This window comes from Eleutherodactylus coqui, chromosome 13 (genome assembly GCF_035609145.1).
Source record: "Eleutherodactylus coqui strain aEleCoq1 chromosome 13, aEleCoq1.hap1, whole genome shotgun sequence".
NCBI lineage: Eukaryota > Metazoa > Chordata > Amphibia > Anura > Eleutherodactylidae > Eleutherodactylus > Eleutherodactylus coqui.
This window is the reverse complement of record NC_089849.1, coordinates 74,103,087-74,130,962: the sequence shown is the minus strand read 5'-3', so window position 1 is coordinate 74,130,962 and position 27,876 is coordinate 74,103,087. Positions and strand designations below refer to the sequence as shown.

General features: G+C 43.0%; 1 protein-coding gene across 1 annotated transcript; it reads right to left on the bottom strand.

Moving 5' to 3' along the window:
* Window positions 1–899: 899 nt before the first annotated feature.
* On the bottom strand, window positions 900–23,760 carry C13H17orf67 (chromosome 13 C17orf67 homolog). The gene is made up of 4 exons (XM_066586027.1): window positions 23,535–23,760; window positions 9,139–9,239; window positions 2,196–2,320; window positions 900–1,322 (listed from the first exon to the last, which is right to left on the bottom strand). Exons 1-3 carry the CDS (start codon window positions 23,587–23,589, stop codon window positions 2,204–2,206), a joined length of 273 nt encoding a protein of 90 aa, XP_066442124.1. The 5' UTR covers window positions 23,590–23,760; the 3' UTR covers window positions 900–1,322; window positions 2,196–2,203.
* Between the last annotated feature and the right edge of the window lie 4,116 nt (window positions 23,761–27,876).

Genomic DNA, 27,876 nt, shown 5'->3' with positions numbered 1-27,876 from the left:
TACAGTTTAACTAAAATTGAGAACATATACTAGACAAATCATTCTCCTCTGCCAAAGCTGTAACAGCTGTGGCAGAGAAGAACGATGTTTGCCCATTGAATTCAATGAATTTTCGGGAAGGGCTTAAAAATATAAGCCCTTCCCTGAAATTCATCCAGAAATGTGTAAAAAGTAAAAAAAATATATATATATACTCACCTTGTCCCGGAAGACGGAGTTCAGCCGCGGCCGGCCGGCAGTTTTCTGTCATTCAGCTGAGAGCTACCGCTGATTGGTCCCTGTGCTGAGCCAATCAGAGGCAGCACTCACTCACCCATTCATGAATTCATGAATGGGTGAGGCAGCTCATTCAGCAGGCGGGGATTTTAAATCCCCGGCTGCTGAATATTACTCATAGCAGTTCAGGAGAACTGCCGCCGGCCGCAGCTGAACTCCGTCTGCCGGGACAAGGTGAGTATTTTTCTTTTTTTTACTTTTTACACATTTCTGGGTGAATTTCAGGGAAGGGCTTATATTTTTAAGCCCTTCCCGAAAATTCATCGTGAGATCGCCCGCAGCCCATTGCTTTCAATGGAGCCGGCTGTATTGCTGGCTCCATTGAATTCAATGCGCTGGACAGCGCTGCACTGCTCCGGCCCGTTTCTAATGAAACGTGGTTAGGAGCAGATTTTTCGGGCGATTTTTTGGCCCCGGTCACGCGATTTGCGGATGCGCATCCGTCATGCGATCCGCAAATCGCGGGAAAAAATGCCCGTGTGACCTAGGCCTAAGGAGATAGCAGCAACAGTTTCCAGTTTTACAGGGAATCGGGGTCTTTTGCATTTGGGGGGCTTCATGAGAATGTGAATTTTTAAAGATTTACGCAGATGGCGTTTCTAATAATTGTAGCATCCAAACTGTAGTTTGCAATAATTTTATTGTAGCAGACACATTAAGACTTTATATGGGTATACAGTATACATGCATATATACAATGGAATACAATGTTTAAAGGCTTGAAAGCTTCATACCATTTGCATAAATATATAACTGAAACTATATATGTTCATTGATGTTCAAAGGCAATTTAGAATTAATCATTGTCATTGTACTAATTTTGCAACCTTATGCTCGAATTGTGACCCACACAGCAATATTCCCACTCTGATACAATGGAGGTTGACATGATGCTTCCACTACATGATATAATCAGAGTTCCCGGTGTGATCGAGGTGTTCTGGAGATAGCAATGCTTATATACTTAGATGAATATGTGAAGAGTAGCATAAAGCAGATGTTTCTCGTTTGCAGTTGTGAGCGGTCTCCTCTGATAATGTTCAGTTCTGCAAGAAAGACAGCAAATTATTATTGTTTTTCAGTCCACAAAATTATTCTGAAACCTATTTTTTTTACAATTCTGTATCGCGTTGTTCCTCTGTTATTCCTCCTCGAAATACATGAACAAAATGAGAGCTGGGTCTTAATATTCCCTTTGTTAATTGGATGTGTCCTTCCAGAGTTGGACACTGTCTGCACTGATTGGACAGTGTCAGACTGTGTTCCCCCTACCTGGGTGTCAAATTTACTCTTACCTTTAAAGAGATTTTCTGGGAAAAACTATTGATGATCTATCCTCAGAATAAATCATTGGTAGTTCATCGTTGGGGACCCGACACTTGAGATTTCCGGCAGCCAGCTGATCACCTGGCCCGCTGTTAGTGCAGCCTGGCCAAACGTTGTCAGCGGGGATGGGGCCAGCTATTTCTGCAGGAAACTATTTCTGCAGGAAGCAGACAGCCCCATTCCCAATGCAGTGGACCAGCTTGGTATTAGACGCAAAGTTCCCATTCACTTCAGTGAGAACTTTGTCTGTAATACCAAGCCCCGCCACTGCAGTAAGAATGAAGCTGTCTACTTCCAGCAGAAATCATCTCAGTGCACAAGTACACTGGCCCAGGAAATAGCTAATCAGTGGGGATATTACACGGCAGATTACTGCTGATCTACTATTGGCCACCTGTGACAAACTTTACTGGTGACGATCACATGGTCATCTCTGTTCACCAAAAGAGAGGCGAGCAGCTGACTGGTGGCTAATCCCCAACCACAAATGGTGGAGTGATATACTCAATGCCACCACTGTTGGCTGCATTCTCTTCGTGAGACAAGCTATAATATATCACCAAAGATGTATACTTCCATGTGTATAAACATACTGTAGATGTTAGACAGGGTCTACGATGTTGCGATTGCAGTGAGGCTGACAGTGAGGATTCCACCAATGCTCATAGAACTGTTCTTCTGACCTCTGCTCCAGGCGCTGCAGGTAGAGCATGTACTCCTAAAAGAGACACAGAAGGGGTAAGTTCAGTGCTACAAGGTAGATGAATGTCTTTGGTTTCTCGAATAACATGAATCATGTTTCAGCGTTCTTTAAACCCCTAGCTGTCACGTTAAAGAGACTCTGTCAGCTACTGTTAGCCCCGTAAGCTAAACTTATGGGCTGAAAATAGGTGACCTACTGAGTCAGGGGACGTAAGTTTTATGCTCACCTTTCCCGTTGTTCCCCCGATGTGAATGCTGAAAGCCGCCGTTGAATGCATTGAGTGGCGCTGCTAAGTAGTCCGCCTATTTAAACATTAAAACAGGCGAACTACTCAGCATTGCCGCTCAATACATTTAGCGGCAACTTTCAATAATCACACCAGGGGAACAATGGAGAAAGTGAGCATAAAACGTACATCCCCAAACTCAGCGGGTCGCCTACTTTGAGCCAATGAGCTTAGCTTACGGGGCTATAAGTAGGTGACAGAGTCTCTTTAAAATTGCAAAAACCAGTGTAGCTGATCTTGGCCTGCAGATCAGTACAATTGCTTGCCTGTTTGCTCCAATGTCTTCTGTTACAACTTTTTTTTTCTTTTCATCAGTGTAGCCATGTGAGGTCTTGTCTTTTCCAAGGTAAGTTGTAGATTTTTTTTTAAGGTATCATTTTCAAGGAAGATATATGTAGAATTAGATTTATTTAATTAGTAAAATGCAAACTATTGCAAAACAAGAAATTGGGGAGTTTGTACTTTTTGATTCACACAAGATACCACTTTGAAGGTGCAAAATATTTTTCACTGTGACGCAAACAATAAGGAAGACAAAGAAGAAAAGAACTTTAACACTTTCCGATCCAAATTTGTATCCTGGTTTTCCTAGGGGGCTTACTCTTTTTATGACATACTACAACAGCGCTATCTGCTGGCTAAAGCCAGTACTGCATGAGGTGACACGTTGGATAGGCTCCGACAGCAGAGAGGCTGACAATATACAGTAAGGGAACCCCGACGGACGTCTTCCAACATCGGAGCTGTACAGCCTTAAATCATAATGTCTTTAGACATCAGACAGTGGATTGGAAAGGGTTAATGTGTAAGGGCTCAGTCACACAAGCAGATTTACCCTGCGTATTTCACTTGTAAAAGTCAATAACTTGTGGAACCACCTTTGTGTTGCAAATACAGATGCAAGTCTCTTGGAAAGTGTCTCTATTAGGTTAACACATCTAGACACCGGGATTTTTGCCTATTCTTCCAGACAAAACTGTACCAACTCCTTTAAATTAGCTGGGTTGTGTTGGTGTCCAGCAGTCTGCAAGTCATGAACAATTGGATTGAGTTCTGGGCTTTGATCAGACTACTCCAAGACATTTCTATGTTTCCCTTTATGTCCCTCCAGTGTAGCATTAGCAGTGTGTTAGTATGTTTAGGGTCATTATCGTGCTGGAACATTACCTCCTGTCATAGTCTCAAATCTGCAGACTAAAATAGTTTTCCTAAAGAATTTCCTTTATTCCTGGTCAATTTTTCTGTCCCTGCAGATGAAAAGCCATCATGCTGCTGCCACCACCCTGCTTTACAGTGGGATAATACCCAGCGCTCCAGGGAATATGTATACACTGAAGCTCGGGCCTTCTCCAAGGAAAAGCTGGACAGCTACAGATGTTTCTTGTGATTTAGAAAATTGTTATTTTGGGAGGAGGTAGAAACATGTCGGAAGCAGGAGAAAGAGAGCAGAAACAGTTTCACCAGCACCACCAGCGGCAACAGCACCTTGAGAGTAGAGTGCACCTCTTATAGAAACATGAGAGCTGTAGCTCTATATTTCCATATTGACATTCTTCATTTGGGGGACGTAGGAGGAGGAAACATGGTTGGAAGCAGGAGGACATCAGCTGCACCACGAGCAGAAGCAACAGCACTTTGAGATCCCAGTGTGGTCAACTGATCAGTTGAATTGACCGTGGAGGTGCAGCAGTCAGGTGAAATCCATGCCTGGTTCATTTTTATAAACATCAGGAAATCCTGAAACCCAGCTGTGCTGAACACTCTTCCTGACAGCACAATGACAGCGTGGCAGGCAGCACCTCTAAGGCATGTTGTGTAAGCTCCAGCCACTCATCCAGCTTAGACAATCAGAAGTCAAAGGGATCAACACCATGTCTGAATACATCCATGCAGGAGCGGACATACTCTTGGGCCATCATGATTAAGTGCTGCCTATGACTGTCAGTCCTAGTCTGTGCTGTTTCTGAAGGCTGCGACCGGCTGAAAAAACAATGTCACACCTCTGTTGGACTTTCCCTGTCACAAATGGTGGTAATGCTGCAGTGGCTTCCTGCTCATCTGCCATAAGTCTCAAAGCTGCAATCCATTGCGGATGCATCCCTGTGGCCATGAGTATACTGCTGCGTTTTGAAGTCCCTTTCCACTGCTGGAATATGATTTGTCATTTCGGCCTTGTAGCAAGGATCAAGGAGGGTGGCCACCCAGTAATGATCTGATGCGGGCTATACAATGGTCCTTCTGCAAGCACTGTAGCATAACTGCTGCCCATATGGAAGATAGAGGGCACATTTGGTGACATTATCAAGTTGCCTTGGCTGATGATTAGTTGCATGCTGTCCTCTGCCACAGGCATTAGGAGAAATTTGATTTTCAATACAAATTGGGTCAGAGTCACCCAAATAAATTTTGCTAAAATGGCTGATCCAGATAAGCAACACTACTTGGGATCCCTACAGATCTGCTGTGCACTGAAGCTGCTGTGGGTTCAGACAGAACTGGAAGCAGACAGCTCCGCCCACATTGCAGCGGCCCGGATTGATAATGAGGCACAGCTCATCAATAGTTAAATCCCCGAAAACTCCTTTAACTTGATTTATACAATATGTCTTTTTCTGATGACACACTTCCTTTAAGATAAAAATAGGCAATGACTGAAGTGATACCGGCTGGAAAGAACAATGAGAAGAAATGTGCGTGGGAGACGCCTACCATGTCGTCCACGTCAGAGAAGGCGAGAGTTGAGGACTCTTGGAAAAACATGCAGTTAGCAGAGATGGTCCGGGACGCTTACTGGACCGCTCTGTCTCATTTATATGCAGCACGGGAAGTTATGCTTTTATTCACAGCGATAGCAAAATAAATGTGGAAAAGACCGACTCTTCATAATTGTTTGGCTACTATTGGTTTACTTTGCAAAAAATGGTGTCAGGTTCCCTTTAAATGCTTTTTGCTTTGCTTAAACAATTACTTAACCCCCAAAACACCCTTTTAAGGAGTTGTCCAGGATGAGAAAAAAAGGGGTCTGATTTCTTGTCAATCGTTAGTTTATAGTACTCACTTGAAAAGAGCTGAGCTTCAATACCAGACACAGCCACTAGACAAGAGTGGCACTGTTTCTGGGGTAAAAGAGATGACCATTTATTCTTATCTCGGACAGGGTGAAATAACTATCTGTGAACTATAAACACAATCATGGACATTATTACTTTGGACAACTTGACATCACAGCTTGACTCATAGATCTGGAAACTCACAGCCTGTTATTACCATTCTTAACGCAACTCATCAGATCGTCTAGATATAATTTATTATGTATGTTGCCATTTAAAGTACATTTTTTTCACACATTTTGCAGTAACAACCTAGCTGCTAAATGGAACCAACACGAACACAAGGTGACAGCAGTGACACAAAGTACTAGCTTGGGGGGAGAAACAATTGCATTACTCATATCCAACAGTCACGTTGTATAAGGTTCTTCTCTTACGCTGCTCATCGCTGTTGTAATGGTTAATCTCACATGCATCATCTCATGGATAAATGGAACATAATCCTATTCAGTATTGCCAGGCGGGTGTCTTTTCATGACATGGTGTTGAAATTAATGTGGCAATGTACGTCTTTAAAAAGTTTTCATGAAATGTCAAGCTGTACATAAGGATCAATTAGTAACTGATTTCAGTGACTCCATCTATGGTATCCCAGTTAAAGGGGTTTTATCACTAAAAAAAAAATTATACTCACCTATTTCTTCCCCATCCGTCTCCTTACCACATCTTTTTGACTTGTTGAGTTCCTGCAGTGCTCTGGGTCAGCTCACCGCATGCTGGCCGGCTTGTTATGAAGGTTGCGTTCCTCACATTCTCTTCCGGCCGGGTCAGTGAAGGTCATGTCCCGATGCTGTGGCCTTTACTGGCTAGGAAGGAATGCTGATCTATTGCAGAGACAGCACGCATGAGCAGTCTCTGCAGTAGATCGGCACTCCCCCTGCTGGCCTGTGAACTGTGACGTAATGTACATTGGCTGGCAGGAAGAAGACTGCCTGTAAATGTATGTAACCTCACAGGAAGGAGAGGAATAAGCCAGCTGGAGGTGAAGTGACCCCCTGGACTGCAGGAGACAGGAGAAGATAGGTGAGGTGAAAATCTGGTAAGTAGACTGACGGGTGAGGAATAGGCAAGTATAGAATTTTTTTTTCTTTTTTTATGACAGAACCACTTTAAGTCATGTACTATTCGGATTTAGGTCTTTACTTTCAAAAGATTTGTCAATTTTGTTTACAAGGTCCCGTTCACATGGAACAACAAAATCTTTGTCAGAAGCTGCATGGTTTTGCCATCCCATTATGTTCAAAGGAAATCTGCACAGTTCATATGGTGCAAATCCTTCCATGAGCAAACTCGGAATCTGTGTTTTGAGGGGGGAAAAAATTGGCATATCGGGTGGCCAAATACAGCTTTTCCCCATTCAGTGGGGCTGTATCTGTGAATTTGTAGCAGAAATCCAAGGACTAGCCTTGCATTCCTGCTGTAGAATATATTGGATAGAATATTTGTGCTAAAATTTGTAACATTTTTGAACACCTTGTAGTTTTGAAAAGTTGGCGTCAGTAACCGGGAGTGGGTAGCAACTTTCCAACAGACTTGTAAATTACTAAAGACAGTAAAATTTTAATGCAAATCTATGCCAACCCATGGCAGGTGTACATCTTGTGTCAAAATACAATGTAATCCAAGGGCAAAACTAAGCTTTGAGTAAACTGGTTCAATGGCAAATTATCATATGGGCAGCCCGAAGCTCCCATGGCCATCCCGAAGTGGCCATATGATAATCTGCCATTGATTCATTACAACACCTGCCTACTATTTATGTTTCTGACCCTGCCCACCAAAAGCCAATGATCTGGTCATGCAGTAGTGTTTCATGAGTCAGGTGGGGATTTTCAGTAGCCCAGTGCCTCATATTCTATAATATGCGGGACACATATGCCTGTGTGCGTGAGCCCTAACAATTCACTGTTGCAGGAAGAACACATCAAGGGGCAGAATTCTGGAAGCCGTCAAAAAGAAAATCTGTCCTTGTTGCCCACAGCAACCAATTACAGCGCAGCTTTCATTTCTTATATCTACGGCCTCTTCCAAAGAGTGCCGTGTCGGGATCTAAAGCGGACACTTTTGTATTTCTTTCCTAACTTAAATTCATATAGCTATATTTATATAATAGTGAAATTTTTTGAGCGACAACATTAACAGGTGGAGAGACGCTGATGATGTACGATAGAGTGGCGGTGAGGAAAGAGAACCCATATATAGCGAACAGCCCCCAAAGTATGGTCTACTTAAACCGCCACTGCTGATTACCAGTATGCTAAATGCCGCCACTTACTTCAGGCAGCAGCTGCAAAAGCAAATAGAATCTTACAGAGCATAAGGCCAACTTCACAAAGCTGGGTCAGATTCTCCATGGATCAGTGGATTGGAAAGGGTTAAAGCTTATAAAGGGTAGAGGTTTGATACGTTTGTTTGTTTTTTTAATGCTAAATTGATATACAGTGCGTCAATCATCTATATTCAAAGTATGAATGTACATCTTATATAAAAATATATATTTTTTAACGTACACAACAGTGACATTTTTTTTTGCCATCGTTGGTCCAAACACCTCCAGTCTCCAAATATGTAAAATATATTTTTTGCTGGTCAGTGTTAAATCCCTATTGGCTCCATCAAACAAACCTGACTTTTTTTGCCATTTTCACTCGTTTGCTTTCACTCTGCATGGGGGCTATAAACTGATGTTTGACAAACTGGTGTTAAAAAGGGAACAACTATTGGTGTTACCCTATCATCAAGACAGCTCACCAATAGCAGATCGGCCGTGCCCACCATTCGGACCCCTTGCTGACCATATGTTTAGAAGGAGCTTCACTACTTTAATGGGAAAGAGCTACATTACCAAACCCGGCTGCTGCACTACAGACAGTGTTTTGAGTAAACCAAACCAGTCAAACCCTATTTCGAGTCAAACTTTGCTAAAATTCAATTCAGAGCAAACCCGAACTTCGGATAGTGGAAAAAGGAAGAGATAGGGTGAGGAGAGAAGCATGGTGGCTCAGGAGTTAGGACTGTTGCCTTACAGTACTGAGTCATAGTTTCAAATCGGACGAAGGCCAACATCTGCATGGGGTTTTCATGTTCTCCACATGTTTCTTTTTCTCCGGAGAAGGCAGAAGAAGCATGGTGGCTCAGTGGTTGGCACTGCAGTGCTATGGTCCTAGGTTCAAAGCCAGTCAAGCATTGCATAATATGTAGGTGTTATATAAAGAAAGGTGATTATTATTTAACACTGTGGTTAATATTTAACACAAACGCCATACAGATATTGCCACATTTGAACCTAGAATGCCAGCACTGCAGGGCAACAGTGCTAACCACTGAGCCATCAGGAGAATACCACCACCCCCATTTGGTGAACCTTACTGAGATTTCTAAGTGCATGTTCCATATTAAATGAGTGTTATTAAAATATTATTAAAACAAATATATACCCTCATTGGTTCATCTGGGTGCCCTGCTTTCCATCCTCCTTCAGAGCGCTTAGTCCGTAAAATTTGTTTGGCCTGTTTCTCTGCGACAATTGGTGATGCATCTACAATCAATGGAAGAAGAATTACAGTAATTAAATGGTTTTCCACAGAGTATTCAGACATATGCCAATAAAAAAAAGGTATCACTCATTACTGCCAATAAGACAAGTTATGACACATTACTGATCCAGGCAAGACACGTAATATGGTGCTGTTAGGGGAGGTGACAAGGAGTAGGGTGATATATTTTGCATACTCACCTGCTTCCTGTTTCCCATGGTGTCCGCCGCTGAAGTCCGCACACTGGTCGAAAATCTGACTCATTTTACAGTCCCACGTGTGTGCCCTCTTATAGAAGTCTATGGTTGAGCGCACGCACAGCACTCTGATAGGAGTCAGATTTTCAGGCATCGCGCAGACTTCAGAGGTAGACACCGCGGGAACCAGGAAACGCGTGAGCATGGAAAATACATCACCTGACTCCCTGTCACATTCCCTAACACCACCATAAGTTAGTTTATGGTGCTTTAGGCATGTGACAGGTTCCCTTTAAGGCCGTATAACCTTTTTTTTTTATGTCCTGGAGAACCCCTTTAAATACAGCTATAGATATAAAAAACATAAGAACAAGAGGTTTTTTTTAGCTAATCTTGCCGTTGCATATTATATTATTTTTAGAAAGTAATGGCCAAAATTTGAATATATTTAAAGTGGGGCGATGGTGTTGCTCTATATTTGCATAGCAATATTCTGCTGGTTACGACTGAGCAGTTTTGTTTGATCTGTCTTGTACACAGATACCCTGATTTACCTAACGTGCTAACAGAAAAACTGGCCCTGTCCTCGTCTAAAACAATCAGTTTCCATTTCTTGAATATGTAAAAATCGCACTGTGCCAAGTTGCTATGCATAACAAGCAGGGGTGTGCCTAGCCCCTATTACGCACAAGGTGGGTCCAACGGTTTTTGAAATTTAGTTATGTTGTGGCCCATGATTCCCCATGATTCTGCACTGAATACCCCATAATGACAAAGTGAAAACAGAATGTTATAAATATTTGTACATTTTTATAAAATGAATAACTAACATTCTGCATTGGCATCAGTATTGGCACCCGGCACTCAGTACTTAGTGGAAGCATCTTTGGCAGTGATTATAGTCTCCAGTCCTCTTGGGTATGATGGCACAAGGTTTGCACATCTGGATTTGGGCATTTTCTACCATCAACAGGATAGAGCAGAGGTCCCCAACTCCAGTCCTCAGGGACCACCAACAGGTCGTGTTTTCAGGATATTCTATAGTAAGAACACCTGAGGCAATGTCTAAGGCACCAACAATAATTACATCACCTGTGCAATACTGAGGAAATCCTGAAAACATGACCTGTTGGGGGTCCCTGAGGACTGGAATTGGGGAACACAGGGATAGAGGATAACCTTCTGATCAGTGGGGATCTCACACCACTGAGAGACCACTGCAGAACAGGAGTCCAATGAGGCCCGTCCTCAGTACAGGGTTAGGGCGTCTTCAGACTCGCGTGATTTTGGAATTAGCCCTATCTTTTTTGCATGTAGTTTTTGTACCTGCAAGAAAAGATAGGGCAGGACTTAGCTTTCAGACGTTTGACAGGTTCGTGTACAAATACGCTCTGTAGCGGCAAGAGTATTTCCGCATTTGCCCGTCTGAAGATGCCCTGAAATTGAAGAGTTGGAATCCGGTTTGGATCCTCCTTGAAAATCTGCACCAGAGATGTGGATTGTGACTCGGCATCTGATGTGGATTTTGGTGTGGATTTTATGTTGCCCAGAATCTGCACCAATTCTGCTGTATCTGAACATACTGTAAATCCCACCAACACAATCCACAGAGTAGTCCCACACACTCAGACCATACAGGGAATATTGGGGCACTGTGTAGACACAGCTTAAAGTTGATCAAGAGAAATAGGAGGCCCCCAAAGCTGAATTTCAAGTGTCATACCAAAGGGTCTGAATACTTATGTCAATGCAAAATGTTCGTAATTTTTTTTTTAATGAAAAACTGCGATTTTTATCATTCTGTTTTCACTTTGTCGTTATGGCGTACTGAGTGCAGAATAATGAGGAAAAACTTTAACTTTTTTTAATTTTCACAAGGCCACAACATAACAAGATGCAAAAGTGAAAATATCTCCAAACCCACTATATATGTACACATATGGACAAGCTAAAGGCCCTTTTGCACGCAACAAAATACACATGTAACGTGAAGATTTCACCTTGCCTTTTGACCCCTTAAGGACATCTCCATTCTTTTAAAGACATATTTTTTTTTATTTTTCTGCCGACACGGCTGTATGAGGGCTTGTTTTTTACGTAGCGAACTGTAGTTTTTTTTGGTGCCATTTTTGGGTACATGAACTACACATAAAACTTTTATTATTTTTTTATGATAGCAGGGAGAGAAAACACATCGATTCTGCAACTGCTTTTTTTAGGTTTTTCCACTTTTCCGCAATAAGAACCCTTTTTTTGGAATTTTTATTTTCTAAATTGCTGCATTCAAAGTCCTATAACTCTTTTATTTTTCATGGACGGAGCTTTGTGAGGGCTTGTTTTTTGTGAGACGAGCTGTAGCTTTTATTGGTACCATTTTGATCACTTTTATTGCGTTTTTTGGGTGGCAAAATGTAAAAAAAAAAAGCATTTTGCCTCAGTTTTTGTATTAGCAATCACAGGCACTGGCAATGCAGGATGCCTGTATCTAGTGTCCTTTTGCCATGGCAACCAGTCGGGCTCTCCGCAATTATATCTCGAGAGTCTGATGACGTTACAGAGGGAGCGCACTCCCTCTGTGAACCCTTTACTGTGATCTACATAGATCGCGGCAGGAAAAGGGATTAACAGCGGGGGTCGCTGCTCCAATGTGCCCCCGCTGTTGCAGCGGGAGGCCGGCTATGAGTGACAGCTGGCTCCTGCTGTCGGATAGTGCGGGATCTCTTTTGATCTTGCACTATCTCCAAGGTGTAACTATATGTCCTGTCGAGCTAAGTACCCCTCTGCCAGGACGTACAGTTACACCCCCACTTCTATTCCTGATAGATGCCGCCGCCAGAGACTGGAGGCTCATCTTGCCTAATGGTAGAGGCACCCCTGGTAGCAAAGCTTACCTGTCTTATCTTACACATTTTATATAAATGAGGCTCCATGTCCCCACCAACTGTATTTAGGTTTGCATTGCTACACTCCATATTCTTATTTGCCTTAGCAGCAGCTATGTACCGCTAGTTGTAGCAGTTTAAAATGTGTTAGTTTTGTAATTAATTGTGTTCCTTTAATTTAAAGATATTTCCAATGTTAGAATGTTGGTGCCGGCTGTTTCTATTGAAGAGCCTTTCTGCGCCCGGTCCACCTCGGTAAATGTTCCAGGGTGGTCACACCTTCTTGTTCTTGCTTCTCTGCAGTAACTCCATCTCCTCTCTTATCACTCAGCATCTCTTCTGACATCAGAGAAGGCGCAACAACTTCAGAAGCGGCCGCTCAGCACACAGGGATCCCTGCACGTACCCAGTGGAGCAGGGAAGGAAGCATCACGGAGCAAGTGGGACACTTACTGAGGTGGATATGGAACAGAAACAGCAGGAAGCACTATTCTAACATCAACCCTGGAATATCTGGGGATAGAAACATTTTTAGTAATAAGTGTAAATACAAAAAAATGTTCATAATTATGGGCTGGATCTAACTACAAAAAAAATATTTATCATGGGACAACCCCTTTAAATCCATTTCAGTAAATCTAAAAATACTACATGTCAGCTTGTGTTTTCTGTATACACTATGCCATACTGCAAAGTGTATTAACATGTTTTTTCTGCAATGACCATTTTAAATCCATGCAAGGAAATATGCACGCTATATAAGTAAGGTACAGATACTCCTGGATCTCAATCTGTGTGAATGAAGTCTAAGCTACTGAAAGATTTTCAGACCTTTGAGAAGTTGTCCGATATACATATATAAACAGAAGACGGCTTGTTTTTCCACTGCCTACATTGATAATGAATGGACAAAAGTCTTCTTTCAGAGAAGCATCTTCCTCATGGGAAATCAGACTGCAGAGAACATGAAATTCTTTCAGCCTATTTTAGCAAGTTGCTGCTACTAACAAACTTTCTTAAGGACAGGCTATTCTATCAGAGAGTGCAGCTCCCTTCTTTCTCTGTATCTTTACAGCAATTACCTGTATCACCAGCTATTCTGATTGCATTCTAAAGAAATGTTTAAAAAGGGTATTCCCATCTCAGGCATGCTATTCCAATGTGTTTGACATCGCCAAAGAATGCGCTCACCCTTAAGATGTTTATTTCCAAAATGCTCCTTTCTCCTGATATTGCAAATATCGATTCCTCTGGTTGTTTACTGCTTGTTTTGATTGTAACAGACCACTTCTTCTATGGAAAGTAATAGCAGAGGAACAAAGGCAGCCGGCGCCTGCACACTTCTTTCAGCTAAGGGCTTATTCACAGGAGCGTATATGGGGTGCTGGTTTTAAGGGCGGCCGATATACGCCACCATCTGAGCTGTCTTCCCCCTTCCATGCCCCTTGCTGCCTCTCTCCTCCCCTCCAGCTGTTTTCAATGGGAGGGGACGGAGCTAAGCTTCCGCCCCCTCCTCTTGTCCGCAGTCAGCAATGGAAGGAACGGGGTGGAGCTGTCCCCGTCCCATCCCCTCCAATTGCAAACAGCCAAAGCGGAGGAGAGAGGCAGAGAGTCGGTGAGGGGGAGGAAAAGGGGAAGACAGCTCAGATGGTAGCGTATATCGGCCGGCCGTGAAAACAGTAGCCGATATACGCTCATGTAAAAAGCCCTAAATCTGATGGCCAAGATCTCAGGAGGGAATGTGCACTAGTTTCAGCCCAGCCACCAGCTACTGATGTGTTCTGTTATTTCTTTCCATAGAAGAGGTGGTCTGTTGCCCTGGCAACGAGCAGTAAACAACCAGAGGACAGAGGAATCAACAGCTGCAAGATCAGGAGAACGGAGCATTTTGGAACATCTTATGGGTGACTGCATTGCTTTGCAATTTCGAGCACACTGATATAGGATTCCTGAGATGCGAACATCCCTTTAAGAATGTATTTCTATTACAAATTATCATGAAATATCCACACAAGCTAAAACAAGTTAAACACACATGCGCATGTGTAAGTTATATACTGTATATGGTTTTACTTTTCTCTCAGACCATAACTAGATGGAAGACTGGACTAACAGGAGGGGATGAGCAGAACTTCTACGGACCACCAAAAATTTAGCATAAGTAAAATTTAAAGGTTCCAATATATGGAACACTAAGTCATGATCCACTCACCCGTCTGCAGTCCAAACCACATCAACAACACTCAGTGGGGCACATTTATTTAATTGCTTACACCAGGTTTCTTAAATATAAATGTAGTACATTTGGGCGTATACCATTTTGTGCGCTAAAATTTGAGACCTTTAAATTTTCTCAATAATTCTGAAAAGGGGTGTGGCTTAGCGGGACAGGACATGGCTTCTCAGACTTAGGCTGCCTTCACATCTGTGGCGGGTATTCCATTTTCTTGCTCCTTTTGTGGAGCAGGAAAAGGGAATCCTCTGACCTAAATCCACTATGACGGAACCGAACAGCGCCAAACAGACCCCATTGACTATAATACGGTCTGTTTGGTTTCCGTTCAGCTGCTCAGTATTGTACCGGAAGAAAAAGTATTACATGCAGCTGTTTTTCTTTCGGTATTTTGTGCCGGAACTGCAATGGAACCCATGAATGGAGTTTCAAGCACAGATGGGAACGCAGCCTTATTACTCCCTGGCCTGTCACATTTACTATAACTTATACCAGAACCCACTTTCAATAGATTTAAATTGAGGCACATGGCGAGCCAGAGGTACCTAATTTATTAATAGAGTAACGCCTGTTAATAAATTAGGCGCATCTTTCCCGAGGGCACTGTTTATTGAGACTGTGATAACGCCAATCTAAATAAATGTATCCATACTGTGTTCCAAAGAAGAGCACAGTGCTCAATAGGATTTATTCCATCTCCCTTATTTGCATATTACCCAGAGGAGCGTGCATAGCCATTTGAGTCTCCTCACTTAGTTTATAGTTGCTCTCCCAAAGGAGAAAAGATAGCGTTTCTGACCCCCCACTCTGTCCCAGGCCTCTCACTAGCAAAGCCAGACTCCTACTGTACACTGATGAAGGGCAAAAACCCTGAAACAGCTGTCTGTGCATGGAGTCTGGCTTTGCTTTTAATTCCAGGTCATTGAAAGGCCTCGGTCACACGGGCGATTTTTCCCGCGATTTGCGCATGCGATCTGCGATCTTTTAGAACCATTGCTTTGCAATGGTATTGGACACATGAGCGCTTTTTATGCGCTTGTCCGATAAATTATAGGACACAAGAAATCGCTGATCGTGCCGATCTGCGATTCCTTGTGTTCTCTATATGTGCTCAATGGGGCCGGCGGCAGCAGCGCCGACCCCATTGAGAACATATACTACACAAATCATTCTCCTCTGCCACAGCTGTAACATTCAATAGCTGAGAGCTGCCCCTGATTGGTCCCTGCGCTGAGCCAATCAGAGGCAGCACTCACTCACCCATTCATGAATGGGTGAGTGAGAGCTGCCTCTGATTGGTGAGGGCTGTGACCAATCAGAGGCAGCCCATTCAGCAGGCGGGGATTTTAAATCCCCGCCTGCTGAATACTACTCAGAGCAGTTCAGGAGAACTGCCGGCCGGCCGCAGCTGAACTCCGTCTGCAGGGACAAGGTGAGTATAGATTTTTTTTTTATTTTTACACATTTTTGGATGATTTTCAGTGAAGGGCTTATATTTTTAATCCCTTCCCGAAAATTCATCCCGCGCTCGCCGGCAGCCCATTGCTTTCAATGGAGCCGGCTGTATTGCCGTCTCCATTGAATTGCAATGGGTTGGACAGCACTCCTGTGATCGGCCCGTTTCAACGAAAACGTGGCTAGGAGCAGATTTTTCCGGTGATTTTTCGGCCCCGGTCACGCGATTTGCGGATGCGCATCCGTCATGTGATCTGCAAATCGCGGCAAAAAATGCCCGTCTGACCGAGGCCTCACAAGGCTTGTATAAAAAGTCTGACTTTGGCTTGAAGGAATGCTGCTTTTCAATAGGTGGCACTGTGGAAGATATATTCCATCTCCCTTATTTGCATATTACCCAGAGGAGTGTGCATGGCTATTTGAGTCTCCTCACTTAGTTTATAGCATAGTTGCTCTCCCTAAGAAGAAAAGATAGCGTTTCTGACCCGAGTGCTCAATAGATGACACCATGACTATACAGGCAGGATATACTTTTGGCATGTGTTTGGAAAGTTTATGCTAGGATCTAACCACCCCAACTGTACTAAAAAGCATAGTCAGCTTTTCTTTGAGTGGCAGACATAGTAAGTAATACCAAGATTCTGGGTATATGTGAAGCTGGATCATTTGAGACAATCTGACCAAAGCCAATTCCTGAATGCACTGTAAAATTACCCTAAGAAACATTTCCTCTTCACCAAATATTTGGAACAGCTTTACCTTTAATCTAAGCGACACATTTTAATCAAGAATAGTAATAAATGATGTAAGAGGATAATATATATGGCAGTATAATTGTATAGTGTAATTTCTATAATTACTGCCATCCTTTGGTAGAGATAAGGCTTCACTAGATGTCTGTGGGCACAAAAACTGAAGCATTTTCTTTCCGTTTAGCTGCTCCTCTGATGGAACGCTAATGTGAACATAGCCTAGTGCAATTCACAAACAGCTATGACCTCTGCTGCTTTTTAAACGACAGGCATCTTGTGGTTTCATAATGAAAAGCATGGGAGCTCAGTGTTATCCACAGTCTACTAGTCAAAGCAAAGGAGACCACATTGTTGATATTATGTGTCCAGGCTCTTAACACTTCACCAATTAGGATGCTGGAAACAATTTGAGCTAGGTACTATCACATATGATATAACTTGTTGGTACAATTGGTGATGACTAAATCCAGAGCTAAGCACTGGGTAAGACTAGGGGATGGCTAACAGGATTCTATGGTCTCACGTAGGTGACTTAAATGGGCTTCAGCCAGGAACTAGGATAAGGGCAAGTTGGTATTGCTTGAACCACCTAGACCAGACCAGCCACTCAACTGGAGCACTCACCCCAAGAAGGGCAACCCCACTATAGGAGAGAAGCTGTATTTTGGTTGGAGACAATCAAGCAGCATGGATCACGGAATGCCAAACCACAGGGAATAGGTGTACTTAGTACGCACTACCGAGAAAAATAAACAGAACATATATTTACTGAATTACTGGACATGAAACCAAAGCACAAAATGCTGTCCAGAACACAAGCGGTATGATCGACATCCTTTACACAATGGAACCAATTTAAATACCCTCACTGAAAGACCGCCCAGCCAGCATATCAGCTCTGGAAATGAAGGGAGATGTTACTCCTTTGGTGCCCAGTGCCAAATGGCACTGGGCATGCATCACCCCGCATGTCATGTGGTCCAGGGATGACATTTTGATGTCACCCTGGACCAGCAGCCGAAATCCAGAAGTCACAATGCTGTCAGTGCCATGACAGGTGCATTCTACTGATCAAGGTATTTATTAATGTATCTACTTCTCAATACAGGTGTGGAATTGGAATCCTGATATCATCCAGCCAAATGTATGCCAAAAGAATGCTATTTCAGTATGCAGTCAAAATGATTCAACCCCATTGCAAATTAGGTTTATTTGCAAACTTTCAGTTGTTTGCAAAAAAAATCAATCAAACAGAAACAATTTAAAGGAAATCTATCACCAACGTCTAGCCATATAAGCTAAGCTTGTGGACTGAAAGTAGGTGACTCACTAAGTCCGGGGATGTCCGGTAGGAGCGCTGAAAGACGCTGCTCAGTGCATTGAGCGGATTGCTAAGTAGTCCGTTTGTTCTAATTTTATAATGGGCAGACTACTTAGCAGTGCCGTTCAATGCACTGCAGCTTCAACTTTCAGCGCTCACGCCAGAGGAATGATAGGGGAGGTAAGTATAACACTTACCCCACACTCTACAGGCCACCGACTTTTAGACCATAAGCTTAGCTTGCAGGGCTAAAAGTATGTGACAGATTCTCTTTAAATAGCTTAATACAACTAATATAACAAATGGTTTCTCCAACACAGAATGCCATTTTAATAATTACTGCAGCCTCAAATAGATTCCTTCATAAGAGCACACATTTGCAAATCAGGTGTTGCCTCAACCATACCTGATGCAACTACTCAAGGGCTTCATTAGTTGCATCAGGTTTTCTTGAGATAAAACAAATTAAATATCTAGACAGGCTAGGGCTTTGTTGACTATGACATTTGATTTTAAGTTAGGATATGGCTAAGTAAAGAGAGTGGTCCAAAAAGTTAAGAGAAAAGATCATTGTCTAGCACAAACAATAAAAAGGATACAAAACTAGATAAATGCACTAAATGTTCCTAGAGATACAGTTGAAAGCAGAGTTTGCAAGTTCAAAGTTAAAGGAACGCTCCCTACACTTCCTAGCCATGGCAGTAGGAGGAGGCTATCACCAGCTGTCACCAGAATCCTGAGGAGGTAGGTGGTCAAAAACTCTCAAGTGACTGCAAAAGACCTGCAGCACTCACAAAGGTTTTTATGCTGGAACTCCAATGCGTATACCTCTACTGATCCAGATGCACAAGAAAAGTCAACTCCAGTATGCTTGAACTCATAGAAATAAGCCACAGAAGTTTTGTCAAGCGATGAAACAAAACTGGAACTTTTTGGGTCTATAGATCAGCGGTAGAGATGAGCGAGCATGCTCGGTAAGGTGAGTCACTCGAGCGAGCCTCGCTCATCTCGAGTAACTGCCTTCTCCTCCGAGCGTGCTCGGGGAGGGGCGGCAGGGGGGAGAGAGATCTCTCTCACCCCCCCCCCCCCCGCTCCCTGCTGCCCTCCCAAGCACGCTCAGAAGAGAAGGAAGTTACTCGAGATGAGCGAGGCTCGCTCCAGTAACTCACCTTACCGAGCATGCTCGCTCATCTCTAATCAGCAGTATATCTGGAGGAAGAAGAATGAAGTTGCCTTCAGTAAAACACAGCGTTGGCTTTGGGTTGCCCTGCGGCTGCTTTGCTTCCTCTTGCACTAAAAAAACCTAAGTAGGGCAAGAAAAAATGCCATGTCTTCTACAAGGAAGCTGAATCTTAGACATCATTGGACCTTCCAAATATACCTCAAAGTCCACCAAGGCTTGGTTTCATAAGTCCTGGAAGATTCTGGAGTGGCCGTCAAAATTGCCTGACTTGAACTCCATAGAAAATCTTTAATGGGAATTGATGAAAGCATGCAAAGCCAAGAATACTAGTGAACTTAGGGCCACTGCCCATGAGGAATGGTCGAAGATTCCACAAGATCGCTGTCAGAAGCTGGTGTCTGGCTATACATCATGTTTGCAGCAGGTCATAACAACAGAAAGGTGCTGAACTAACCGCTAAAGGCGCTTGTCACGAAGGGGTTGAAGTATTCTGAAATTGCCATAGTCCTTAAAATTGACATTATGTGATACATTTGGAGAAAATGCTTGATATATTAGTTGTGTTGAGCTATTTAAATTGCTATTCTTTGATTATTTTTTGCAAGCAGCTGAAAGTTTGAAAATTGGGCAAATAAATCGAATTTGCGATGAAGGTTAAATAATTTTGATTGCAACTGTGGAAAGAATAGACAATTGATTGCAGCTGTGCATGTGGCTATTAAAGTTTATTGGAACGTTTATGTATAATATGGGAGATTATGCTGATGTAGATGCCAACAATGCACTGCAGGTAAGTGAATTTACCCATAGTGGGTAATAAACCTAGAAGTTGTATTGAAGCAGGGAAAATATAAAATCATACATTAAGATGTAACATAACAAATTTCTTATCCCACTTTAATAAATTAATATTCACTAATTATTTGGGCAATTATATTTTACATGAAAGGAAATACAATTTGGTGTTTGTTGACGCTGTGCCAAATAGCTATCAGACTTTATTTAGAGTCTTCTCCTTAAATGTTGTTTATCCATAAAGCCCTCCACAGCACAGCGCCCCCCCTATATCGCCTCCCTCATCTCAATCCATCACCCAGCCCCGGCTCTCCGCTCGGCAAACGAAACTAGACTGCACACCCCTCTAATTCGAACTTCTCACTCCCGCCTCCAAGACTTCCCCAGAGCAGCACCAGTCCTCTGGAATGCACTACCAAAGGCTACCCGGGCAATCCAGGACTCGAAAAACTTCATGCGTGCTCTAAAAACGCACCTGTTTAGGGAGGCATACCGCATTCCCTAAACAAACTCCTCTATATGCTGCCTGATAACATGCTCCCTGACCTACTGACTGCAATCCCTGCTAGCCATCATAAACCGCTCCTGTAGTCATACTGATCCTGCCGTCGCATAGCTAAATGTCTGACCATTGTCTGTGTATAGCATCCCTCACTCTCCACCGCGCGATACTGTGCACACCTCCAGCCCTTTACCTTCTGTATCACCCCATTACTCGTAGTATGTAAGCTCGTTGGAGCAGGACCCTCACCCCTATTGTTTCCACCAACTGATTACTATGTAACCGTGGTTCTGTAATGTCTGTACTTTTGTCTTTCTGTATCCCCCTGTCTATGTAAGCGCTGCGGAATATGTTGGCGCTATACAAATAAAGATTATTATAAAGATTATTATTATTAATTACACTGTTATTTCCTCGAATACACCCCCATATTTCAGAACGTAAACCTAAAACAAACAGGATAACATAACTGCTTGAAATATATTATATTGATATACATTTTGGTCCAAAGTGTTTTTTTGGTTTTGCAGAAGTACAAAAATAAAGAGAAATGTCTATGACTAAGAAACTTGTTGGAAACGCGTAAGCAGTTTTTTTACTAGATGCTTTTACTCTGTTGTCTTAATAAAGCCATTTTTTACTGAAGTCCTTTGGAGCGCTGGGTTTTCTGCCTTTTTTTTTACAAGCAGAAATGTGTAACAATGGCAACTGAAGACATAGAGCCACTTATTCACTCAACGGCTTAGGTGCAGGGCTGAACCAAGGAACAGAGTCTTAGGAACTGTGCGATTTTTAATCTCTCAAATGGCATTTGGATTTTCCCCACAGGGATTCCCCATATCTCTACCCCAAGAACGGTCTCGGTTAGTGATGGCTGATACATAGGTGGGGAAGTGATCCCAGTTCATGATGCCAAGGCAGCAGACAGGAGATGTAGTCAGTCAAGGCTGGTATAGTTAAGTCGTAAGTGGAGAACAGGCCAAGGTCAGGACAGGCAACAGACAGTGGAATATAGTCATGAGAAGAAACCAAGTCTTTACCTAAAACAGCAGGAACAAACATACATCAAGGCACACAGGAACCAAATAGACTTTATTGCTCAGGCGTAGAGTATTGTGGCAAGGGTCCTTAAAAAGCCAATGGCACTTTGGAATTGACTAAAGTCAGAGGGAATTTAGCATGTAATGGTGCTTTACGAGCCCGGGAGTTGGTGCATGTGTGTGACCGAATGGCCAGAGAAGTGCATTGCAGGACAGCAGAGGCTGGCAGCAGAACATGGGCACCTACATAGGTGAGCAGGCAGAGCATTAAAAAATATAAAACCATTTTTTCAGATTGGGCCCACAAAATACTCATAATCCGCATATGAAATACAGATGATATCTGTAGATTATGTTAATTTTATCTACAAGGGTGACTGTCAGCACAGCATTACTATTGACAGAATGACCAAAATCTACGATAAGTCCAACTACTGATGCAAGTAAGCTGACAGTGCAGTATATTTAGCAATTTAATGGCACCAGATTTCAACCGCATTGAAAAGAATGGTGTTCAAGCTGAACACCATATTTACAAAGACCTATTGACACTTGCTAAGTGTTGCAAAAATTGAGTGCGCCTTCCCTGTTGTGGGGCTTTTTCAGCGGGAAAAACAAATTGGACACTTTTCTACATGGAAAAGTAATGGTGAGCTACAAAAGGTAGGAGCCTCTCATAGGAGAGGGAAACCTGTCAGAACTAAGTAAGCATGGTGCACCCTGCATAAAAACTGAATACGGTGCACCACATGGCGGTGCACCACTATTGGCAGATATGCCTCAATGTTTCTAGATCAAAGAAAAAAAAATTAGTCTGAGCGACTCCACCATTATTACATCTACACGGTTATGTCTGCAGCCCTACCCTAAAAAGGAACAGCAAATTAAAAACTTTAATGAAAGCACTTCAAAAATGCTCAGAGAATAAAAATACAATAAAATAATGGCATTATGTAATTTCTGCCAACCAATTTAGGATCTATGCATTGTTCACTACCACCTTGTCAATGAAAACCTGTTTGATAATAACTCCAGTTCAAGTTTTAACACTTTGAGAATGATGGCCCCTGCTGTAAGTTTTGAAAAACTTTGCAACAGGGCAAGGTTTGTTTCTACAGTATGTTGACTTAAGTGTGCTGAAGAAGAAAAATCAATGGACAAAAGTCTTCTTTGAGAAGAGTTTCTTCCCCTTGAGAAATCAGATTCCACATGACATGAATAGAATTTTCAATCTGCTCAGTGTGATGGAGCTACTTATAATTTGTGCAATAGAACAACATGGGCTATTTTACTACAAAACGCTGTAAGCTGTCCTGCATTTGTGCTTGATCTGCCAGGTATACTTAAGAGGGAAAACATTATTCAAAATTGAAACTCATGAAAGCATGACAGCTAGTCATAGGAACTGAGAATCCGATATACTGCAATCAAGAAAACAAGCCTATTAAAGCATATGCAGCAAATGGCTGATGAACTACTATGACATCCACTGATTGCTAAAGCAAAGTGGTAGAGGGATCAGGAAAAGTTTGAAGAGCTGTCAGGGGACAACATTGAAGGATACGTTCCTAACGCTGCTGTCATTTCATTCTAAAAACCACTATACCCTCCTGCAGAGGAGGCAATGGTGGCATATCCTAACCATATTATGCCACCAATGTCTGTGGTGGGACAAACCCTTTTTATTCTCTGCATGCAATTGTTTTTTTGAGTACTTACCGTATATATACGGTACAAGAGGAAAAAACAAAACGCCCCTGTAATAAATTCAGATTATATACAATTACAATTGGAATCTAATACTATATAGAGCTGATGTCCACACACGTCAATTTAAAATGATGATTTTGTTACTGCCCCAAACCCCATACACCTAAATTAAAACTTCATCCAACATAATGTACATTTGTAGACCTTCTTCATCAGAATCTCCTTACCTGTGAAAATAGCCACAAGTACCACGAAAGTGATAAGTGCAACAAAAAGCTTCATTTTGGTTCTTCTCGGTGGGCACGGTTTTCAAAATGAATACAACTTAGGAAAAATTAGACCTCTTAAAAACTCAACGTCAGCTGAAATCTCCCCCTCCTGGACGGAGCTTTTCTCTGGTCTGCAGGAGTTTGGGAATATGCGCAAAGCTTCCAAGAATTTCTACAGCATGTGTTACCTTCCTAGTCAATTCCAGAAGCAAAGATCACTGCTCCAATCTTCTGGGACTTGATGCAGGAATTACTGGAGTGTCACAAGTAATAAATGGTTAACACTGGGGAGGGTACAGGTGTGTTTTGAAACATAAATACATAAATGTATCAAGTCGCTTGTCTTGTGAAAACAAACTCAGATGAGAAAATGTTCCTATGGCACCAACAGGACCCACCAGGAATCGCAGTCACACAAGCGACAAGTCTTGTCTATTCTGCTGGAGGTGTATACATTACTAGGAGAGAAAGAGCATCTGTAACCCCATATTGGAAATGCTGTCTGCACTTTAACGTTATTTCTAGATTATATAGGAAAATACGCGACATCAGTGTGGGTTATTTCAACGAGTAGCTTGCTTCTTTCCTAGCAGGAATACCTAAACTACGTAGTGTAATGACAAATTGATTCATTGTGCTGCTTTCTTTCCCTTTCTCCGTATACTCAGTAAGGCCGCCTGCAGATGGCCGGGTCGGATCCGGCAGTGAGAATTCTCGCCGCGGGACCCGACCCGAGCGCCTGCAGAGAGCAGCGCGTACTCACCCTCGCCCCGCAGCTCCGGATCTTTCATGTGCCGGCTGCCGGCGCATGCGCGGACCGGAGTAGGCGTCGGGTGAGTGGCGTTTCTGTGCATAGAACATGCCGCGGTTTGTTTGCTGTGCGATATTTCGCACAGCCAAACCACGGCCATCTGCATAGGATTGCGTTTGTTAACGCAATCCTATGCAGGCTTCCAGCAGCGGAAATCCCGCGGGAAATCCTGCCGTGGAATTTCCACCCGTCTGCAGGCGGCCTAAGAGGAGAGATACATGTAACAGCCAATATCCAGAGGAAGTATGGCTGTGATGCAGACCGAAAACAAGCTGAAATGCGGTATTAGGGTAGGTTCACTCTAGTGGTTTTTGTTCCCGTCTAGCTGGTCCGCTGTGTGAGCAGCAAAACAGTAAGAAAACGGAAATGAAAAATGGAAACAAATGGATACTGGTTGTTTGCTTCTGTTTTTTTAACATTGCTGTCAATGGAAAAACAGAAATGCTGCCGTCCATTTTGGTTCAGTTTTTTTAAGTCTGCACTTTAGTTTCAGTTGATCGAAAATTGATAAAAGGATTTAAATTTAAAGGGTTTGCCTGGTTACCAGCCAACATCCTTTCAATAGGATGGACTGTAGTAAAATAACAAACCGGGCTGTACTTACTAGAGATGAGCGAGTATACTCGCTAAGACACATTACTCGAGCGAGTAGTGCCTTAGCCGAGTATCTCCCTGCTCGTCTCTAAAGATTCGGGGGTCGGCGCGGATGACAGGTGAGTTGCGGTGGGGCGCGGGGGGGAACGGGGGGGAGAGAGAGAGATCTCCCCTCTGTTCCTCCCCGCTCTCTCCTGCCGCTCCCCACCCGCCGCCGGCCCCCAAATCTTTAGGGACAGGTGGGGAGATACTCGGCTAAGGCACTACTCGCTCGAGTAATGTGCCTCAGCGAGTATACTCACTCATCTCTAGTACTTACCCCTTCACTACTGCCAGGATTCAGTGCGGCAACCCCGCTTTGGTCCCGGCGTTTGTTATGGCAGCTGATGTCACCGGAAGTCAAGTGACTGTTGCCACCACTCAGAGGCTGCAGTGTGACTGCTTGTTCTCCTGGCGTCAGTGTTCACATCCTGAGTGCCATGATGCCAGGAGTTCAGTAACGTTACACTGCAGCTTCTGATTGACTGTAGCATTCACCTAATGGTGATGTCAGCGGTCACAACAAATGCCATACCACAGCAGGGCTGCATCCTAGTGGCAGCAGAGGGGTAAGTTTGTTGTTTAACTACAGTCAGCAAAATTGAAGAGATGTCCAGTAACCAGTCAACCCCTTTAGCCCCCCTGCGCACGGGCGGAAATTCTGCAGCGGGATTTCCTGTAGAATTTCCGCCTGTGCCCACCTGCATAGAATTGCATTGCAAAATGCAATCCTATGCACAAAGCCACGATTTGTCAGCATGAAAACACACGCGGAAACAAATCGTGGCATGTTCTATTTCTGTGCGGGTCTTGCAGAGGTCCGCACAGAAATGTCAGTGGTGACGGGCCGGCTCTGCTCTGTGCATGCGCTGGCTGGCCGGCAGCCAGCACATAGCAGGGAACGGATGACGCTGGGAGCGGGTGAGCCGCAGGCCTCTGCAGGGGCACGGGTCCGCATCCCACTGTGAAAATTCTCACAGCGGGATCCGACCCGGCCGTCTGCAGGCGGCCTTAAGGTCTTCAGTTTCAATGCATATCTATGGGCACAAAAGCTAAAGCATTTTCTTTCTGGTTTGCTGCTCCCACAATGGAACAGCTAAACGGAAACTAAAGACGCTAGTGATTGTAGCCTTACTGTAAATCAGTGTAGTTTTCAAATTATTGTAAAAGTGTCCATGTGGTTTTGGCTGCCAAACACAATGTTACCTGCAAAACCATATAGACACTTAACAGTCATTTGAAAACTGCTCTGATTTACAGTAACACCCTTGTCAGCATGACTTGCAGCATCTACGTGACCATATAGTGGGTGCTGCATGCGGCTCTACCCTTATATACCTTCTAACTAAAGTATAGTATTTAAAGAACAATATTAAACCATTTTCAGAAGAAATTTGTTGGTGAGCTATCATAAAGACAGGTCACTAATAGCAGATTGGAAGGTTTCTGCTGCACAGGACCCCTACCGATTAACCGAATAGAATGAGCTGTGGACTGCCAATAATGTCAAAATGGCATCTGTAACACAGCAGCCTGGTTTGTGGTGTAGTTCTCTACTATTGAAGTGAATTATCATATTCCACTTAAAACGGTCACTGATTTTTTAAATAACAACTTGTGTTTACATGATAGCCAGCGTGATAACCAGCAAAAGTATAAATCACTTTCTTCATAGAAAATGATGTTTTTGTGCTGGCAAATCAAGTACTGGCCAATAGGGCTTTCCCTTCATCCTAACTTGTTGTTGACTGCATGCTATCGACAGCTATCTCTGTGATATGAGTTGGCAAAACAGAGAACTGGAAGTGTGGGAGAAGAATGTCATCCTGCTCATTGAAATCTACAAGAACAGAGGAGAGGGGGGAGAAAAAGCAGAGACTCACACAGTCATGATGGTAGAGCTAGTAGAGTGTTATTTACTGCTATTTATTCACTGCTCAGTACTGCTGCACTTGATAATGATTTGACTCTCTGTGTGTTACAGACAGTTAGAGAGCAGAATCTTAAGTTCTCTGTGTACAGTCTATAGAAGGCAGCATAACAGAAGACTCCTCACAGTGGATCATAGAGAACTGAGAATTAGAAATGGAGAAGGGAGAGGGAGAAAATGGTGATAAATATTAGTCATATAATAGCCATAAATAGTGTTATTCCGTGTGTACACATGGGAACCTATTTTAAACAGCCATCAGAAAAGTTAGATACACTTTGGAATAAATAATCTGTCAACTGTGTTTATGCCACCCAAAAAAGGTATAAGCAAACACAGCAAAGAAGAGTTAAGTAAATCCATCTTAGAAATCCACACCAAAAGCCACAAAAAAATCAACAGCATGTCTAGAATTTTTTGTGCTGTATATGAATGGAATGTGCTGGTGGGATATACAGTACCATAAATGTATGCTGTGGATGATGTTGGCAAAGCGCCAAAGGGGATGTCATCTGCATATGAAAGCAGAAATTGGCAGATTAGCAGTTTCTTGGGCTGAATCTGAGATGGTTGCCACCAAGATGGCCGAAAAGCACTAACATAGAGCCAAAAAGTAAAACGTTTTCCCCCACTCAACAATGTTCTACAAAGTTTCCTACTTATATCAGAAGATATTAGCCCTGACTTTTGAATCACCCTATATATTATATTAGTAACCGGTGTACATCTTCTGTATCTCAGTTTCTGCCCTCGGGGTTCCAAATTCACTGTTCTTCAAAATCACTATGTCTTTCCTGATGGAGTCCAGGTGAGTCACGATCTGCTAGGGTGTCATTTCCTGTAAAGAACAAGTTCATGGTTCAAAGGAAGAAATAATAATGTGTAGTATAGGGAGGCCCACAAGACAGAATTAATGTGGTTATAAT